Source organism: Suillus plorans (genome assembly GCF_016647745.1).
Source record: "Suillus plorans strain S12 chromosome Unknown HD556scaffold_12, whole genome shotgun sequence".
NCBI lineage: Eukaryota > Fungi > Basidiomycota > Agaricomycetes > Boletales > Suillaceae > Suillus > Suillus plorans.
In genome coordinates, this window is record NW_024537396.1 from 753288 (window position 1) to 773259 (window position 19972).

Genomic DNA, 19972 nt, shown 5'->3' on the forward strand with positions numbered 1-19972 from the left:
AGGAAACACTGGACGAATCGGACAAGTAATAACAAGACAAAACCGTCTATTTGATAACGTGTTACAAATGAGCAAGGTGGTGGTTAAGGGGAGACCCGAGTCTAAAGTATATGGGGCTAGTGTTGCCGCAAGTCGACGCGGTGTGATGCGGTGCTACATCTGCAAAACGACTGAAATGAACGCTTAACCTACGCGCGTTACGAACACTTACGAACACTTACGACTTCAGTAGCGAACTCAGGCGATTGGTGGAGGACTCGGACGTCGAATTTACGTCGTAAACTTTACGGAATTCGATGTGATTAGATGTGAAAGATTATTATTATCAGCGCGTCGTACTACTGAGCTAATGGTTGGCCACTCGGAGGCCAACCTGTTGCTGTACCCCATCAAACCTCGCACTCAAGACATCCGAAGCACGAATAGTTCGAACGATCGCCATGATATCTTGGTATGCATCGTCGAACGTGGCCGAATTCACTGACACGTCAGTGAATCGGCCTGTGCGATGTGCATATAGCACACAATAGATCGCAGCGCCGCAGGATGCGAACACTCGGTCCATTGGGCCTTCCAAGTTGGCGTCCCAACCTCCGATCAACACGTCGATAACCATGTTGACGAGGACCTCGTTTTCGAGTAGCCGTTCGATATCCACGTCGTCGACAGTCTGCAGGTGTGAGTGAGAAACAGTCCCGCTGATGATAAAAAAACGGGTACCTGCTCATACAAATGTAGGTACCTCCCTCCGTCTAGCAGCGTTTGGATTGTGTCCCGTTTGTGCGCCGCCTCGTCGAGCAGGGAAAATAAAGGTAGGCGGAGGCTGTAGCCTAGCGGAACGGTATTGAGCGCATGTACTTTGAGAGCGCGTCGCATGTCTGCTAATGAAGCCACCATGTAGTTATGTATACCTTTGATGTTCTCGATATCCACTAGTAACTTATCAGTAGTAGATGATTTCGAAACAAATAAAACATACCTTGACCGTAGAGCTCAATTCGTGCGTTTTGCAGCGCGGTTTCGATCATCGTGTTGCGCATTGCGTCATTCGGAGCACCGTCAGTATTAGCAGCCACCGTAACGATCAAGCCCCGAAGTTTCTCTTTAGCGAGCTCCTTATACTGTCGCACCTCTTTTGAATCGAGTGCGATGCGCGTCGAAATAGGTGCTGCAGGCTCCTCGGGCGCATTGGCTACTGGTATCATGGGTGTGGGAGGTAGGTTCGTCTTTTGTCGTCGTCTCCCGCTGTCCGAAACGTGTTTTGTGCGCTGTATAGTCACTAAGTTAGTATTCAAGCTCGGAGGAATGATCACTTACACGAATAACGCCTTGGGTTTGCTCTCCACGGACGTTCTCTCCCACATGGTAGGGTGCAAGGGCAATGAGTCGCGAAACCCCCCATGGGGCCATAGACCCGCTCCCGAGATCTGGTTGTGACGGCAGCCTTGATCCTTCACCCTGGAGAAGTGCGAATGCGCCTGCATACGCCTGCGACTGCGCCGTACCCGTGTTCCATTCGTGGCGTTGATGCTGCTGGGGCTCATACCGCTGGTGAGCTTGATACTGCTGGGGAGGTTGGTACTGGGGCTGCGGCGGCGGCTCATACTGCTGGGGAGGTTGGTACTGGGGCTGCGGCGGTGGCTCATACTGCTGGAGAGGTTGGTACTGGGGCTGCGGCAGCGGCTCATACTGCTGGAGAGGTTGGTACTGGGGCTGCGGCGGCGGCTCATACTGCTGGGGAGGTTGGTACTGGGGCGGCGGCGGAGGCTCATACTGCTGGGGAGGTTGGTGCTGGGGTTGGTGCTGATGGGGTGGGGGCGGCAGATATTGTGGTACCGGTAGTTGATACTGTTGGGGCTGAGGTGCCGTTGATGCTTGATGGGAATGCGTGGGATGCTGCATGGAGGGATTCATCTGAACCTGGTATTGTTCAGGCGTTTGTACGCGATCACCGAGTAGGTTGAGTTGAGTGATGACTGGCTGCCCACTGGGGTTGAGTTCTGAATTGACTCCAGGCCGGAAACCTTTCTACACGGCAGTCAGGAAAGAAGAGCGAACAGAATTTAGATCGTACGTACTCTTGCGGGGTTGGGCTTTCGCCTGCTGGTAGTGGAATTGGCTGGAGGATTGCTCATCGATGCTCGTGGTGTGAATCCACGTTAGTTATCTGATCTTACCCAATGCGAACGTACTCATCGATCGCCAATCAAACGAAAGCTTCTGTTATTCAGAGCGCTAAAATACAACGTATAGAATTGAAAAAGATCATGATCAGGGGTCTCGTGATAGGAACTCAGAACCTGCCAGGAAAGTAGTGAATTGAGTCAAAAAAGGATTGTAATTGACGCCGCCGGCCCATCTGTCCGCACTCCGTCCTCGTGGACAACGTTCAACCTGAAAGGGTAAGTTTGTAAGTTGTTTCATTTTAGGGTAGAGACGTGGCTACCTTCCGCCTCGTCATTGTCCGAGTTGCTACTGTTGTCGCTATGATTATACTTGTCATATTGTTCCTCCTCACCAGGTTCGTACTCCGTATCGCTACTGTTCTGGGGGAACCTGTGGGAGACGTATTTGGTAGCAAGCGATGATATGGACGACATTTGGAACAGCTGTTCGTCGGCTGTAGCTAAGTCTTCGAGTTCGCTATCATGTGACTCCGCAAGGCATTCGACATCCTGGTCTAGGGCCGGAATATCCCGGTCCACCAGGAGCTTCTTGAAGAGGTGATAATCCGAGTCTGCCATTTTCAAGCGCTGCTTCTCCTCGTCCTCAAATGCTATGAGGACTAGCTTGTTGAGTTTCGCCTCTTCGATCTCCCAACCGAGTTGCAGGAGTTTTTGACGGCTATTTTCTCGTGCAGCGTGCTTAGCATTTGCTACTAATTTGATTGTATCATCTGAGAAGGATGAGAGACCGCTCAAAAAAAGGTCTCGCCCCTGTAACAGTCAAATACACCATAAATAATCAGTTATTCAGTGGCTTCAATACTTGCTCGCCTTAATGACATCATTAAGAGTGATGTCAGAGTGATGATTTCTTCGGACTGCCTTCATGGCAAAACGCAGCCCGACTTGGGTGGGACGACGTGTGAAAGGGTGGCTTCTGTTTGCAGAACGCACTCCCCGCCGGGAGCTGCGAGAGCTGCCAATAGGGGACTCGTGACCAGAGCGAATTGAGTTTGAGGAGGAGGTCGCTGAGCGCGAGAAGGGGACAGAGTCTGAATGTGGGAGGTCTGTGGTCAAAGCAATGACCTTCTCTTCCGCTGATTTGGAAGGGTTGGAATTACAGAGGGACTCAACACGAGTCCATCCGCTAGATCCTGACATAGTAGATACAGATGACGAAATATGAAGGGATGGGGGAACCATAAGTACAGCTGGATGTGTATCTGCTACTATCTTAGCAAGCAGTGAGGCAACAAACCAAGTGGGTCGGAGTTTGAAGAAAGTTGAACGTTGAATCCTGGCAGGAGCACGATGGAACAGGCTGACTCGGGCTGCACTGCAGCTGGACTAGAAATACTACACGATCACAACGGGTGAGTTAGGCCGCATCAAATAGTAGCAGTGACTGACTGACTTCATCACGCTGACTTCATCACGATCAGTAGTTCCTCTGCAAGATGCCCGAATTGCAGACTAGAATTCGTCTCAAATCTCGCTGTTTTGGATCATCTCAATGATCCGGTGCATTCTTGTTGGAGCAACGAACCCACTTACCGCTTACCAGTTCCTCCAGCTTTCCAACGAGGCGATAGCGGCCAGGAAGAGGTAACTGGCCAGTATCATTCAAAATCAGGGTACCTTTTTGGTCGGGGACACAATATCTTGCAGACAATGGAGGATCATGATCCTGACCAAAAGCGCCGCAGAGCAATAAATCCCTCATACCCATTCGTCGATCAGGCTGAATGGCAGCTAGCAGAATTCATCGTGCAGCGGCTGACCAAAACCGACATTAACAAGTTTCTGAAACTAGACTGGGTGAGTAGCATCCGCCTTTGCAGTTCCACACTGTGGCTAACAGCCTGAACTTCACCTAAGTTTAAAACTAGTAGATCCCGACCATCCTTCAAGAGCGCAGATCAACTATTTGGCTGGATTGATGTATTGCCAAGTGGCCCTCAGTGGCAATCAACGACATTCGAGTTTATCGACTACACAACTGCGAGGCCAATGGAACTCATCTGGCGTGACGGTCTTGAAGTCGTTAAAGATCTCTTTGCAAACCCGATATTTTCCAATCACATGATGTACGATCCCCACCTTGTTATGACTGGCTCAGAGCGTGAATACGGCGAATTCTTCACTAGTGAGAGGGCTTTCACCATTCAAGTATGGATCTTTGAATAAACGAAATTGCTCGCTAATCTTTAACAGAATGACCTTCCAGAAGGCGCCACTATAGTACCAATCATTCTTGCATCTGACAAAACGCCCGTAACCAGGATGACAGGAGGATTAGAAATGCACCCAATATTCCTTACGATTGGCAATATTCAATCCGAAGTTCGAATGAAGGCCACCGCTCATGCATGGCGTTGTATCGCATTTATCCCAATTCCGAAGTTCGATGCTCACGCAGACTATCAAACGCTCCTCCATGCCCGTCTCTTCCACAAATGTATGGACACGATATTCGCCAGATGCAAAGTTGCCACAAAGATTGGTGAATACATGGCAGATCCCATGGGTTATATCCGGCACTGTTTTACTCCGCTTGTCGCCTACACAGCCGACCTTCCTGAAGCACAGCTTGTTGCTTGTGTCTCGAAGAACGCATCACCAGTCACGATGGCCACTCAAAGTGACTTCGGTAGTGCTCATATCTATCCCCCTCGAACAGGCCAACACACGCTCACGCTCATCTACGACCTATCCAAACGCATTGATCCATGGAGTGTACCGCGCTTCCAAGTCGAAGCTAAATCGTTGATGCTTAGTGGCGTCCATCAACCGTTTTGGAGAGATTGGAGGTTTGCGGATCCTGGTTATATGTTGCCTGGCGAACTCCTTCACACCTGTCATAAGTTTTTTGGTGACCATGCTCTAAAATGGTGCAAGGAAGTTGTTGGGGAGGAGGAACTCGATGCGCGTTACAAGGCTCACCATAAACGAGTCGGAACACGTCATTTTGGCTCTGGCGTCTCCCACATCAGCCAGATGACTTGCCGGGAACATCGCGACATTGAACGCACCATGATTGCCACTATCGCTGGCGCGACAAATGCAACCCCCGATTTCGTTCATGCTATACGTGCCCTCACCGAGTTCTTTTATCAGGCACAGAGCCCCGTGCACACCGACTCATCCATCGCTTCTATGGTTCAGTCCCTCGACGAGTTTCATCGCTTAAAACAAGGCATCCTCGATGCCGGTGCTCGGAGAGGCAAGCGTGGAACCATCGACAACTTTCTCATCCCAAAGTTGGAGTTGTTTCACAGCTTTGCTGGATCTATCAGAGCTCTCGGTGGTTTGATACAGTACTCAGCAGACGTCAGCGAACGGCTGTTGATTACTCACTGCAAGTTTCCATTCGAAAGGACCAGCCGGCAAGCCAAGAGTTTTACTTTACAGGTTGTTCAAATTCTCAATCGCGACGAAACCATGCAGCGTTTCAATCTTTACACGCTCCTGCAGACGCATGGCGCACCGCTCGTTAATGCCATTGCTGCTGAAGATGATATCGTCGCAGAGACAGATCCTACCTTGGCATGGATAGCCCGCACGCTCCCAAGTCAGCAGAAGCGCTTCCATGGTCCACGTCCAGTCCGCAACCACTTCATAACAGGACTTCTTTCTGCAGAAGCTACTGCTGCATTCCATGTCACGGTCGCACCTGATCGAAAATCATTTACCGTCCCCGATCTGCAGTACACCTACGCCCTTCCTGACTTTGCTGTGGCGCTCACTGAGTATATTAGTAAGTCATCCCAGGGTGCCCCAACAACATCGTGGACCTGTCGGGGAGGTTCGGTTAGGACGTGGAACAAGTTCCGCATACAACTCCTCTCCAACTTCCAGTCACGAGTTGTCATGCCAAGTCAAATCGTCCAGTCGTATCCGCCCTCAGAGGCATTCCCTTTTGGGAATTGTGACGCAGTTCTCGTACAATTAACTGAGAGTAATGGTAAGATTTTTACTGCGGTGCCATTCAGGTGCTTACTACTACAACCTCTGCAGACGTCTACATCGCACAAGTGCGTTGCGTTTTCCAACCTACCGCCAAGAAAGGCCGTACTTTGCCTCGCTATCTTGAAGCTGCACCTCTCTTATACGTTCAATACTTCCAGATCAAAGCCACGCCTGCTGACGAGCCAAGCGTTGGGATGTACAGGGTGAAACGAATCTTTCATCAGGATGAGACAGGTCGGATCTTCCGACCTGGCAGCATCATTCCACTGACGGCTGTTACTTGTGCCGTCGAGCTCGTCCCTGTGTATGGTTCGAAGATGAATCGCACGATAACTGCTGCAAACTCGTTAGAGGTCTGTGATGATTACTACCTGAATAAATTTTCAGACAAGGAGGTTTTCCATACGATGCACACAGATCTAATGTAGATTTTTTGCGTATTGCCTGTAGTACTAGTTCTGCAATTCATTATCTGCACACCTGATCAAGTTTAGATATGATAATCTTGCACCGCTTGTGTCATTCAGTTGTCATTCAGTTCCCCGTTCGCATTTTGGCCTAGTTAGTTACTTAATGCAACTCGTCCGAGACTAGGCCAAATAGGGATCGTTGAACGATGCTTTCGCGACGGTTTCAGATATCAGATGCTAGCGAACTCGAACAAGTAAACGATTCGAGTTGTATCGAGTTACACACCAGTGCAACTAGCGAGTTTGGATGTTGTTCGGGAATTAAGTCCACCAATCAACGGGCTCAGATCTATCTCTTTCTGGTTTAGCAAGTCAAATTTATTGGCGCATAAATAGCTATATTTGGCAGAAACTGAATTATATATTTCTACAGTCATGACTCATCATGGCTACAATATCGTGAACGCTTGATGAGAAGGCTTGCTTGCACGGCACGGAGGAAGCCTGTATGGGTAAGATGTCGAGGGCGACTTTGTATGAGAGTGGATATACTCGTTCCGCATCCTAATCACGATTACCGCCATGTGTGAAAACAATGAGTGCGAGACTTATGGGTATGTACATGGTAGTAAAGAACTCATGTGTAAAAAAGTAGAAATTTTTTGATTTTATATGGACCGACGAAGCAAGTAGGGCAGACATATTGACGGGGTATAATGGCGAGGTGTAAAGCACTGGAGAAGTGCTCAAGATTGCATGAAATACTCGAGCTACAGTCGGCAAGATTATAGAGACTTACAGTAACATTGATCAGATACCAGGGAAGCTTATGGGAAAGTCTTCTCGATATGTCAATCACCAACTCGCAGTGCAACTCGATGTTTACACCGCATGGGGCAGTTGCCATGAGTTGCGTAAATTTCCGAGTCGAGTCGATGTTAACTCGATTTCAACTCACACCGGCGGCAACACTATATGGGGCAGGGCGTTACGATATATATATGGGGAAAACGGCACGTGATTCTTTGATGTTGTAAGCTCCAGGCTTACACTCTCCCATCCTCCGAAGAACCGAATGTCTCGTTGTACTCTTCCAGCGCGTCAGTGTCCTCTACCTCGCTACCGGCGATCCATACGTCTGCTTCAGGTCCATAGCCGCGCCACCTCACGAGATACTGGAATCCACGTCCTCATGGCCGTCGGTCCAGTATGTGCTCTATTTCCCATTCTTCGGCGCCTGTTGTCGTCACGATATGTCCCGGCCTTTGGAGCTCGCGAGAGGGATATAGTTCTTTCTTGTTTGCTATGTGTCGCTTGAGTTCGGATGTGTGGAAGGTAGGATGGATGTTGGTGTGCGCGGGTAGGTCGAGTGTATATGTTGAGGACTCAGGGTGTGCTGATATGATCTTGTACGGACCATCAAAGCGTGGCATGAACTTGGCTACTCGCTGATTGCTACCGTTCAGGTATTCGCGCCGACGATGCGCGGTGGAGAGGTATACAAGGTCGTCCACCGCGAACTTTGGTTCTTCTGCTCTGTGTGCGTTTGCCCAGGCAGCTTGGCCGATCTTCGTCGACATCAGAGCGTCGTGCGCGTCGGCGATGTCGGTCTTCAGGGACATGATGGTCTCTAGTGCACCGCTGATATCTGTGGGAAAGATTTCGCGTACGTCATGTACTCCCTCCGGTGTCAACGGGGGCAGTCTCCGCGGTGTGCGTCCTAAATGCAAGTGGAAGTGAGTATAACCAGTAGAAGCATTCAACGTAGACATCATGTTAAATCTAACTCGCGGTAACGCCTTCACCCAGCCTGTTTGATGCCTGTCCACGAAGTAACGAAGCGCCTGGTTCACCGTCTTGTTCGTCCGCTCGCTGCTGCCGTCCGTCTGTGGATGGTAGGCTGTAGACATCTTCAGGTGGATGCCGGTGAGTCGGTGTAGCGCTTTCCAGAACCGGCTGGTGAAGATCTTGTCACGATCTGAAATGATGTTAAGTGGTAAGCCGTTCTCGCAATACCAATTGTCGAAAAACAAGTTCACGACTTCAGGAGCGGTCATGTTCATCCGGCAAGGTACTAGTCGGATGTCCGCTCCCAGTCGGTCTGTCATCGACATGATCCCATCAAATCCGTTCTCCATGGGCAATGGCCCGATGAAGTCGATTGCGACGGAGTCCCCGCGGTTGTCTGGCACCGGTAGGGGGTGCAGTGGTCCGGCTTTCTTAGTCGTCCTGCTCTTGTTCCTCGAACACTCCGTGCAAGACGGTATATAACTTTCCTCCAGTTCCCATCGCATGTTTGGCCAGTAGAACGAGTGACGCAGAGCTCCGTAAGATTTGTCGAAACTGAAGTGGCCCAAGTCGTCGTGTGCGAGACGAAAGATTGTTTCCCGCAGGTGTGCGACGCGGGGCACGACCAGTCTATCGTTCAGGTACAGTAGCTTATCCCGACGTTGTAGACCTGGTAATGAGTCGGTTAGTTGAGACAGTCGAACGCACCAAGGGTCAGATTCGTATCCGGCTATGATGTCGTTTAACAGAGACGGATCCGGGCTTATGGATAGAACAAGTGCAGCGGGTCCAACCTGTTCTCGTAGCTTCGAGGGCAAACGAGACGTTCGTTTTGAATATGGCGGTGCATTGTCATGTTCTGGGGGCAACCGAGACAGGGCATCTGCGACCGTGTTGTCTTCTCCAGGGATGTATTGGATCACAAAGTCGTACTGAGCGAAAAACTCCTGCCAACGTGCTTGATGGCGCGATAATTCTCTTTGCGTCATGAACCTCTCCAAGGTCCTGTGGTCTGTATATACGGTGAAGGGCGTCCCGAGTAGTTCCATTCGCCATTTCTTCAGCGCCCGCACGATTGACAGTAGTTCCTTCTCATGCACGGGGTAATTTAGTTGTGCGTCCTTCAGTTGCATCGAGTCGAAGGCGACAGGTCTTGCAGTCGCAGGTGAAGTTCCAACACTTAGTACTGCACCTGTTCGCCAATCACTGGCATCGCAGGTCACGAAAATTTTGTTATCGCCCATGTTGTCGTGGTCGATGGTGCCCAAACAGTCACGGCTAACAACCAGTCGCTTGATCGCGTCGAACGCCGTTTGGTGAGAGGAGTTCCAACCAGGCCATTCGTGGTCCGCAGACTTCATTGTCAGTGGCGTTAGTATTCGTGTATGGTCCGCCAGTTTCGGCAGGAATTGGTCGAGGTATCGTACGAGTCCTAGGTATGATCGTACGTCGCTTGCCGATGTCGGCACTGGCCAATCCAGAATTCTTTTTACCTTTGATGTGTCAGCCTCGATTCCAGCGGCTGATATGTGGTGGCCCAAAAAGTCAATCTCATTGCAGAACAACGATGTTTTCTTGGGCGAGCAGAAAAGTGAAGCTTTGCGCAGTGCTTCAAGAACCAGCTTGACGTTTTTGACGTGTTCGACCACGCTCTGAGACCAGATGATTATGTCGTCCAGGTAGGCGTGACAAATCTTTCCGATCAGAGGCCGTAATGCCATGAACATTCGCCGTTGATGTGTCGCAGGCGCGTTTCGCCCGCCCTGAGGCATAACGGTCCATTCGTGTAAGCCTTGTGGGGTATTGATAGCGGTGTATTTTATGTCGTCTGGATGAATCCTCGTCTGAAAGAAGGAATTCGTCATGTCGATTTTCCCAAAGATTTTACCTTTCGCGCAATCGCGCAGAATTTCGTCGATTCGGGGTAAGGGGTGGTTGTCTGGGATTGTGTTAGCATTAAGTAGTCGATAATCATTTACCCAGCGTGGTAGCGCTGTGGGGTCTTTCTTCGGTACCAAGAACGAAGGCGAAACATAAGGGCTGCTGGACGGTCGTAGTCGCCCGGCCTCTATGTGCTGATTCAGAAGCGTGTCCCATGCCTCTCTATACTTTCTGGGCGTGTTATACCTCCGGCACTGAATGATTTTGTCGGGGTCTTTGAGACGTATCCTGTGAACGACGTCAGTGGGCAGGTGATCGATATGAGGGATGTCATCTGGGAATCGATCGCTGAATTTTGCTCTCATCTCTGAGTCTAGTCGATCGAGGTCCTTTTTGTTTGCCGCTATGAAGGCCAGTACGTCAATTCGTTTGCGCAAAGCGCTCACCACGTGAGTCGTGGGGGTCGTTGTACTAGTTTCATGGCTGTCGAGATGGGAGGTCAGTACTTCCTTGAGCTCTCGGAGCACGTCTTTGCGCAAGCGCCGCATTTCGCGTCGCGTAGGGAACACTTTTAGCGTCTTCTGCGATAGGCTGGGTGGGTTCAACAGATCGTAATTTGAAGGCTTGCTGATACAGGTGCGTAATTCGTGGTCTATAAGAAGGCAATTATGTGATAAGAAAGGCCCCCCAAGAAGCAGGGGCACGACCAGATTAGGTGCAACAATAGCGCGTATAGTACGAGAGGTCCAATCATGATTAAGGGACGAAGGAGCCAAATGAACATATTCAGAGAAACGGAAGGGTGTGCTCGACGGCGCCAGAAACGCTGAATTTGCCTCAATCTCGGCATGCAGTTTCCGTCTTCGTAGACCAAGTCTAGTTACGACTTGTTCATCAATAAGAACTAGATGTGACCCGTGGTCAATCAATGCATCCACGTGTTCGAAAGTAGAAGAAGAGGGTCCTGCCAATAGGCAGGGCCAAATAAGATGGGCGGTTTCAAAAGGAGCTACGCACGTATCATCATCGGAATCCGATACTTCCTCTAGGACCGACGAAGGCACCACGGCGGTCACTGGTGCTACGGCTGCGACTTGCTTCGTCACTTTATTGTTCTTCCCTTTAGCAGCGACGGCATCTGCTTCTGTTATTCCTTTGTAAGAAGATGCTTCGGGCGCGCCGTTGGGGCACTCCTTTGACCTGTGAGTGACGTAGAACCTTCGACATTTGAAGCAGCCGTTATGGTTCGCGAGAAGGGTACGTTCGGCCAGGGTCAAGGGACCCAGGCGCGTCGTAGAGGATGACGAAGATGCGTTTGATGATGGCGTCTTTGCTATATAAGTTTGGTTACTGCGTCTGGAGGACTTGTAAAAGTCTTCCGCGACTCTTCTGTGCATTGCGATGTCCTCAAGGCGTTTCTCATCGAGGTGGCGAACCTCCTCAATCCACTTTCTGAGTGTGAGAGTAGCGCTGAGCTTTGCTCGAAGCACGGCAGTTGTGAGGTCGTCGCATATGTTAGCCTCAAGCTGGTTGCGCAGTTGAATATCGGATAGGTGGGCGGGGTTACCGTACAGTAGAGCGTTTTGGTTTTGTACCTCGAGTGCCCACTCATAGAAGGCGCGGGCGCCTTGTTGGGATCCCAACACCTTCTTGCGGAGCCTCGTATCCCAGTGCATCTCTAGCCAGGTGTCCTTCAGTGCCTCGATGTATTCTTCAAACGTTCCAGCGTCCAGAACGACTCTATGTGCCAGGTACCAGGTATGCAGGCGTGCGTCCAACATTCCAAACGCAATCATCTTGACCTGATTCTTAGGCTCAACCTCTTTATGCATGAAATAAGTAGCGCAAGCATTGGTCCAATCTCGAAGCACTTCAGGCGTGAGCTCACCCGACGAGAGTTTGGGTGGCTTGTTCGGTGCCGATTGGTCAACAGTAGCGCTTTTCACCATTGTATGAGTGAGCGGGTAAGATATGCGTGCGATGCTTGAGTCAGAGTCTGAAGAGTCGCTATCGTTTCTCTTCTTCTTGAGCGTGGTGTTGGTGTTGTTTGAAGACAATGAGGTTAATGAGGACGGAGATATGGAAGGGGTAGGTGGTATGGGACGGTTCGAGACTTCAGGTATGTGAGTTCGGTTGTCTTCCCTTGCGCGCGAACACGTCGTCAAGGGCTGTTTGACAGATGGTTCCTTCCGCGAGGAAGGCAGGTTGGCGGGTTGGCGGGTCGGGTTGTGGGCGGTTAGCCCAGCGGTTGAATAATGAAAAGGAGGTTTTTGTCGGTGTTAAAAAAAAAGTGAAAGCCTGTCGTGGTGGCGACAGGAAACACTGGACGAATCGGACAAGTAATAACAAGACAAAACCGTCTATTTGATAACGTGTTACAAATGAGCAAGGTGGTGGTTAAGGGGAGACCCGAGTCTAAAGTATATGGGGCAGGGCGTTACGATATATATATGGGGAAAACGGCACGTGATTCTTTGATGTTGTAAGCTCCAGGCTTACAATCTGCCACTTTTTACTTGCACAGTCTGGACATACTCAGCCGATCAACTCGAGCGATATTCACCCCTTGAGATGTGATCTCAAGCAGTGCAAGTTCCTTGTACCTGGTCTTAAGTACCTCTCGGTGCTGTGCGTCGGATCACTGACCACGCGCTCCTTTCACATCGAGTCGAGAAGAGTACGCCACTGCAGAACCGATTTTGCTACCCTTCAGTTGTCTCGTTGATCAATACAACAAATGTCCTGTATAGCTCACTGAGTCCGCTCAAGGCGGGCCCTCTTCAGCAGTACTAGTATGAATGGATAACGTTTGTGCTGTTGGAAGATGATGATCCTGAACTTGAATTATTTCGTCGGACGTTCTGAGCAGCAATCTAGACCTAGAACATTCTGGACTTGTTCTGGACTACAGGCTCATTGTCACGTTTGGTGTTGATTGAGGTTTATTCAGTGGCTGTGCAGGTTAACGTCTACCGAGCAAAATTTTGGAGCTTCGTCACATACTACGTAACCACTGAGATAGTTGGCATGTCTGCTCTGTGTATTTGAACATTTCCGACGTTGTTTACAGACCATCTCGTGCAAAGTTACAGCTTTTCTATGGGTTATCTCTCCCAACCAGCGCTCAAAAATCTCAAAAAATATTCCTATAAAGGTGTAGATGAGTGGGTACTGTTCCAAGTGTTCTTTCGCTGTCATACTGAGCTTCGAGAATAAGATCTTTGGTTTCGCACTATTTCCTCACGCCATACTGGAATTGGTTCATCAAGCTCTTTCCATTGAACATAGCCCCAAATACCGTATGTTATCACCACTGTGCACTTGGTATCAGTTAGATTAATTTTGCTCAGATAACCTTGCTTGGCCTGTGCATCGTTGTTTTTAATGTTGTCACACTACTATACTATGACCCGCTTTACTTGACCGAGAAGGATGGGGAAACAGGACCTCCTCAATGGATCTACTTTACGTGCGCGCTCTGTTCTTTGCATCAAGTTCATATCACGCTGATCCTCGAAACTTAGGTGGGCGATCGGGTTGTTCATGTACCAAAGTTTAGACGCCGTAGATGGGTGGGTGGATACCTTTGCACCAGTCACTATCAATGCTTATCCAAGTGCAGAAAGCAGGCACGGAGAACGGGAATGGCCGGTCCTTTAGGAGAGATGTTTGATCATGGTCTGTGCACGTTTCCTGATGCCTGTCGCCGTTTAACTTTCTTTTTTTTCATAGGCTGCGACGCACTCAACACTACAGTACGTTGTCCACACTTCAGGTTGCATATCTGGCCTTATCCTTTGTGCTTTTCAGCTTGAGGTTGTTCTTGCGTCGCGCGCGCTCAATCTTGGCCGCTCGTGGTGGACTGTTGCATCGCAAATAGCCACTCTTGCAAATTTCTACTTGACCACATGGGAAGAATATCATACTGGTGGGTCTAGTGCCATGTACAAGTCGTGTTCATATATTGACTTGCAATCCAGGAATATTGTACCTCGGTCCTTTTTCAGGTCCAGTAGAGGGTATCTTAATGATCGTGATTATCTATGTTATAACGGGAATATTCGGTAAGAGGTTTTTTTATATACAAAACGTTCGATCTCACTCGCACCACACAGGCCCTACATTCTGGGACAAGAAACTCTTGACTTTCACCCGTCTAGATAGAATACCCCAAATTGTTCAGCACATTCCTAACATTGGTCTCAATGAGTCTTTCATGGTTTTCGGTGCTTTTGGTCTGGCTTTCAATATTGTCTCAAGGTGAATACACCAGTAATCGTTTGGTACATATATTAACGCTTCCTCAGTTACCGCAACGTCATTAAAGCCACGAGATCTGACGGGAAGTCGAGTCTCAAACCTCTCGTCTACCTCTTGCCCTTCGTCATTTCCGCGACCCTCCAGATCTTGTGGTTGCTGAGCCCCTCTTACCATGACTCCACCATCATTCACTCACCACTCTTCCTACCGTTTCTTTTCGCATGGGGCTTACAGTTTGCTCACCAAGTAGGAAGGATGATCTTGAGCCATATTACACGTACACCGTTTCCCCTGTGGCACAACATGTGGCTATGGAGTGTTGTCGGGATGGTCGATGCCCAACTCCCGTTCCTATTTGACAAGTGAGCATCGAATATCAATTCACTGATGTTGAGGAAGCTCATTCGAGAATAGATCGCCGTTAATACAGTCAACACCAAAGCGAACGGCAGTGTTCATCTACCTGACCCTAGCAGTTTCGCTCATCACGTATGCACGCTTCTGTGCGCTGGTCATTAGAGATATCACGGAGTTTCTTGGTATCGCATGTTTTACTGTGCGCAAGAAGGATGGAGAGGGCGTGTGGAGGGAGACGCGTGATATACAGCAGGATGGATATGTGAAACGGCTTTGACACGAGTAGTTTAGAATTGGAACGTAGAGCACATTTCTCGTCTGCACTGCCGTATGATTGTTCACTCTAGATCTTCGTTTACCAAATACCATTGCTTGGACATGGCTCTGGGTATAAAGATAGTGGTGTAGTAGACCGGACACCATGAATTGGAAGAATATTTGCCATGTGATGTAGGTCCGTCATCTCTACATACAGACGTACCCCGGAAGTAACTCTAGCTAAACGGAGTTTCCGGGTCTTGCTCGAGTCACTTAATCATATTTTTATCTTTTCTATGTTCTCTAGTCGTGCTTTTTGTAGATCATATCGATTAACCGCCAACTTTCGCACTCTGATACCAAAATCCACCGGGACACGTACAATGACCACTGAAACCTCAGATTCACTCACTGCTGAAATTGCACAGGCAACAGGTGCATTGAATGATCTCCGACTACAAAATGCCGATGCGTCCAGCATAGACGCTGCCAAGAAGAGACTTGGCGAGTTGAAGAAAACAATGGCTGCGATGAATATCGCAGGCGGGAGCAAGGACGCTGGAAAGAAGAAGGAGCGGCTCCTCCTCAAAACCGCAAAGGTGTGTTCGAGTGTGCACCGCGATCATACACCTCTGAAGGGTACTCAAGTAGGCTGCATAGGGCACGCGTGATTACGGCGCTGCGGAGATGTTTTGTCGGGAACATGTTGAGCGCATCGTTAAGGATGTGTTCACGTCTTACGGCGGGAGCGCCCTCGATACACCTGTCTTCGAGCGCAAGGATGTACTTGCTGGAAAGTACGGCGAGGACCAGAAGCTCATTTTCGACTTGATGGACCAGGGGGGCGAACAGCTTGCGCTTCGGTATGATCATACTGTTCCTTTGGCACGGTATCTGGCTATGGCTGGTGCTACGGTCCAAGCGAAGATTTGGCAAGTCGGCAAGGTCTATCGGAGAGACAACCCTGTGATGTCAAAAGGTCGAATGCGCGAGTTCTCACAAGCAGTACGCACTTTCTCACTTATACCCGGGGTGTCTTGCATAACTTGTTGCAGGATTTGGATATTACAGGTGCATGGGACCCAATGATCCCAGATGCTGAGATCATCAGTCTACTATGCACTATCTTGACGAGATTGGATGTTGGAGAATTTACGATCAAGGTAATGTTTGTTCATACAGGGTTTCGATTTACCCTGACGCCTTTCGACCTAGCTAAATCACCGCAAAATTCTCGATGGGATCTTTGAGGTTTGTGGTGTGCCACAGGCCAAAATTCGATCGATATCCTCGGCTGTGGACAAGTTGGACAAGGTCGGTTGATAGATATGCATTCTTGTTGTTGTTCTGATTGCGTGCAGCTTCCCTGGATAGAAGTGAAGAAAGAAATGACAGAGGAGAAAGGACTTTCTTCAGATGTCGCTGATAAGATCGGAGAGTATGTCAAGCACAAAGGTAGGCCGCCTTGATTTCATGCAGAGTTAAATATCTCATCTCTTTCGTGATACAGGTGGCCCGTCGCTACTCGATATTTTGAAAGCAGATGCCACTCTTATGGCAAACCCGAGCGCCAAGCAGGGCATTTCAGACATGGATATTCTCTTTACTCTCCTGCGAGCTTACAAAGTTCTCGACAAAGTAGGCTCGTTTTCCGTGAATCGAAACATGATATTCACGTATGAATAGATCTCATTCGACATGTCTCTCGCCCGCGGTCTAGACTATTACACAGGCATCATCTATGAAGCTATCGTCGAAGCATCAGCACCACCAGCTTTTGCCGCAAACGCAGAGTCCCCAGCCCCAGTTCCCTCAAAGCCGAAGTCTTCGAAAAAAGCCAAAGCTGACGACGGCGAAGAAGATGAGTTGGACGAATCGCAGGTTGGCGTCGGGTCCATCGCTGCTGGTGGCCGGTACGATAACCTGGTTGGTATGTTCACTGCCGCCGCCGCTGCTGAAGGGAAGAAGGCACCAGCACTTCCATGCATTGGGGTTAGCATTGGTCTTGACCGGATCTTTGCGATTGTGTGGCCGAAGTGGGTGGAGAAGGGGATGCGGAGCAAGGAGACGATGGTGTATGTGTTGGCTGCTGGTGATGGCTTGTTGGAAGAGAGGATTGCACTCGTACAGGAACTCAGGGAAGCAGGCATAAAGGTTAGTCGCGCTAGCATTCTCCAAGTCATGCGTTGACTGGTCTTTCCAGACCGACTTCCTCGCAAAGAAGAAGCCGAAGCTCACTGCGCAGTTCATGGCCGGTGAAAAGGATGAAGTGCCTTTTGCTGTGATTTTGGGCGGTGATGAGCTCAAGGAAGGCTTGGTGACTATCAAGGAGCAAAAGTGGGAATTCGTGGATGGGAAGAAGACGAAGGTCCAGTCGGAAGATCAAGGCCTGAAAGTGCGGCGGGACGAACTGATTAGTTGGATCAAGCAAACACCGACATATCAAGGCTGGCCGAGCGGTCGACTTATCTAAGAGGAATATTTCACCATACCCTGTAATGCGTAGATTAGATTCGAAGCCTAGTGGCGCAACGTTGTGTGTCCATGTTTGTCCTGTCAATACTTTGTCACGAGGTTTCAACTTTTCCTGCCGATTTCCTGCTTTCTTTTCTCAACCACCACCCCGACAATTTCGACAAGGACAGCAACAATGGATGACGGTACGTTTTCAGCATCAGCCCCGACGACGACAGCCAGTTCTGCGTTCAATAGTTTCTTCTGTTCCGGCACAACCGCCTCGTACATACCAGCACTATTTTTCTCATCGCATTCATCAGTCTCATTCCGTTCTTGAATTCGGAGCAGCTGGGATGTCTTCACCACCAAATATCGGCTCAAGGCCGATAACGACCTATCTAGAAATACTGATGCGCAACTCGAGTAAACCGAGCTCTCTCGACTTCTCATACGTAGTGCGCCCTCAGTAGTTCATTCGCGTGCACTATGACGCGTACGCGCGGCACAGTATAATCGCCCCATTCCTCCTCCACCGTTCTACCCACCGCCATGAATCGACATTGATCTTGTTTTCACCCTTTCCGCCCATTCAGCCTGGCAATCACAAGATATTGCACCTTCTGGGATTAGCATTCCCACGCACGATGCCAATATGAATGGCGGACCTGCTGGTAGGGAGGAGCAGAACTGGAACGGCAGTGCTCGCTCACCTGGCAGAGATCGTGGGGGTGAACCTCCCAGGCGCTCTAGCCGCAGCAGGAGCCCCGTACGGGATGACAGAGGGTGGGTGATGTTAGAGTTTTTTCACGTCTGAGGCTGATAATATTCGTAGCCGGGGGGGTGACAGCGGTGGTCACAACCCTGGAAACAATCTTCATGTGTCAAACCTAAGTCACCGTGTTGATACGCGTGACCTCGAAGCAGTGTTCGCTAAAATTGGCCGTGTACGTGTCGTCCTGTGATTTTATTTCCTGGTGCTGATCCAATAGGAATAGGTCAAAAAGGCTTCTGTCATGTACGACCCGCATACCCGCGAGTCTCGTGGGTTCGGATTCGTCACCATGGAGACTTCTGAGGAGGCAGATGCTGCCATCACCGCGCTCAATGCGACCGAAATCATGGGGAAAATTGCCACCGTAGAAAGAGTATATACCCTCATACTTTTGGATTTTGCCAACATTTATTGATTTGACGTTTAGGCCCGCCGCGGACGTGCGCGTACTCCGACGCCTGGAAGGTACTACGGCCCTCCCAAGCGCCATGATAGTAAGTATTTGTGTTGTCAGAGTATTCTTTGGTTCTCACAGTTCTCGAATAGATGAGCGCCCGTACGACCCGCGCCCTTATGACAGCCGCTATTCCCGTGACTATGATGATCGTCGTCGTGGAGGTCGTCCTGATGAGTATCGAGGAGGTGGTGGTGGTGGTGGTGGTGGCGGCGGCGGCGGCAGGGACTACGATCGCGGTGGCTACCGTGACTATGACCGAGGATATAGTGGCGGTGGTGGTGGGGGCGGTGGTGGCCGCGGCAGTCGCGACTACGATCCTCGTGGCCACGACTACGACAGGAGATACTAAATGTGCCCGCTCTCAACACGGATCATCTCGCGTTATGTTTTGCTTTCGTTAATATGTATTCCATAAGTAACTCTGGTGAATAAAGCCTGTTGCACGATGGATCATGAATGCAATGTATGAATCCACTTTGATCTCGAGCTTTTCCACTCTACACATGTATCGACGTTGTTAAACTGCTTTTGCACGTTGGACTAGCCAAGTAATACAACAATGCAGCACACTACATTGCACCTTGGGTCGAATGAGCACTTTCTGTAAATTTGCAGGTGATCGGCGGTCCTTCCTTATATGTGAATTGTTGTTTTTCTAGCCCATTGCTTTCGCAAATAACGTTCCAGAATCCAGAATGATACTATGGCCCAATCCTAATACAGAGAGAACTCACAATCTCGTCTGACTATTTTGCTTCTCCCTGCTATCGGAGACTAATTATTAGTTTGTCATAGGTCCGAGTCCTCTACGATGACCGAGTGATGCGTTGCAAATCGGCGTGTCGTCCAAGTCTTCACCTATTCGCAATGAGCGAAGGAACTTCATCCACAAACGTCGAGATCAACCGTTTGGCAAGTTGCAAGGTGATAGCTTGAAGAGGAGTTGAGGGAGTGCAGGCATGAGGCTGGACAATAATGATGTCTCTGATTTGGCTGCGGCAAAGACGAAAGGTAGGTGTTAATTGGAGCAGTAGACAAATAATTATTGTCAATAGTGAATATACACAGGGCGCTATCCTATGCATCTGCAAGGTGTTCAGGGTGAGTGAGTTATCAGTAGCGTAGTCAGCCAAGAAAAATCGTTTATCGTTGGCCTGCAGGCTGCAGTTTGCCAGCTATGCCGCATGCGGGAGACTAT

General features: G+C 49.6%; 6 protein-coding genes across 6 annotated transcripts; 4 read left to right on the top strand and 2 right to left on the bottom strand.

The window, feature by feature from the left end:
• Positions 1-346: 346 nt before the first annotated feature.
• Positions 347-3326, bottom strand: HD556DRAFT_1534726 (uncharacterized protein; the record flags this gene model as incomplete). The annotated part of the gene is made up of 8 exons (XM_041309573.1): positions 347-501; positions 526-670; positions 721-932; positions 980-1268; positions 1318-2028; positions 2079-2119; positions 2447-2936; positions 3120-3326. 8 exons carry the CDS (start codon positions 3324-3326, stop codon positions 347-349), a joined length of 2250 nt encoding a protein of 749 aa, XP_041163582.1.
• Positions 3327-3779: 453 nt separating this feature from the next.
• Positions 3780-6781, top strand: HD556DRAFT_1288245 (uncharacterized protein). The gene is made up of 5 exons (XM_041299357.1): positions 3780-3983; positions 4044-4334; positions 4380-4764; positions 4846-6129; positions 6183-6781. The coding sequence occupies exons 1-5, from the start codon at positions 3837-3839 to the stop codon at positions 6560-6562; spliced, it is 2487 nt and encodes an 828-aa protein (XP_041163583.1). The 5' UTR covers positions 3780-3836; the 3' UTR covers positions 6563-6781.
• A 1199-nt stretch (positions 6782-7980) lies between these two features.
• HD556DRAFT_1196718 (uncharacterized protein) lies at positions 7981-8316 on the bottom strand (the record flags this gene model as incomplete). Its single annotated transcript, XM_041296289.1, has 1 exon — positions 7981-8316. A coding segment is annotated over one exon (336 nt), but the record flags the coding sequence as incomplete, so codon positions are not given.
• A 4858-nt stretch (positions 8317-13174) lies between these two features.
• HD556DRAFT_1350262 (CDP-alcohol phosphatidyltransferase-domain-containing protein) lies at positions 13175-15357 on the top strand. Its single transcript, XM_041302349.1, has 11 exons — positions 13175-13377; positions 13431-13512; positions 13564-13682; positions 13738-13785; positions 13836-13891; positions 13946-13968; positions 14024-14141; positions 14194-14277; positions 14329-14473; positions 14521-14835; positions 14888-15357. Exons 1-11 carry the CDS (start codon positions 13313-13315, stop codon positions 15105-15107), a joined length of 1275 nt encoding a protein of 424 aa, XP_041163585.1. The 5' UTR covers positions 13175-13312; the 3' UTR covers positions 15108-15357.
• Positions 15358-15377: 20 nt separating this feature from the next.
• Positions 15378-17676, top strand: HD556DRAFT_1350271 (uncharacterized protein). The gene is made up of 8 exons (XM_041302350.1): positions 15378-15687; positions 15749-16093; positions 16144-16251; positions 16304-16402; positions 16450-16543; positions 16599-16726; positions 16775-17242; positions 17292-17676. Exons 1-8 carry the CDS (start codon positions 15385-15387, stop codon positions 17559-17561), a joined length of 1815 nt encoding a protein of 604 aa, XP_041163586.1. The 5' UTR covers positions 15378-15384; the 3' UTR covers positions 17562-17676.
• Positions 17677-17693: 17 nt separating this feature from the next.
• Positions 17694-19436, top strand: HD556DRAFT_1518399 (uncharacterized protein). Its single transcript, XM_041309109.1, has 6 exons — positions 17694-17748; positions 18139-18328; positions 18378-18489; positions 18541-18690; positions 18745-18811; positions 18864-19436. The coding sequence occupies exons 1-6, from the start codon at positions 17739-17741 to the stop codon at positions 19121-19123; spliced, it is 789 nt and encodes a 262-aa protein (XP_041163587.1). The 5' UTR covers positions 17694-17738; the 3' UTR covers positions 19124-19436.
• Positions 19437-19972: the final 536 nt, after the last annotated feature.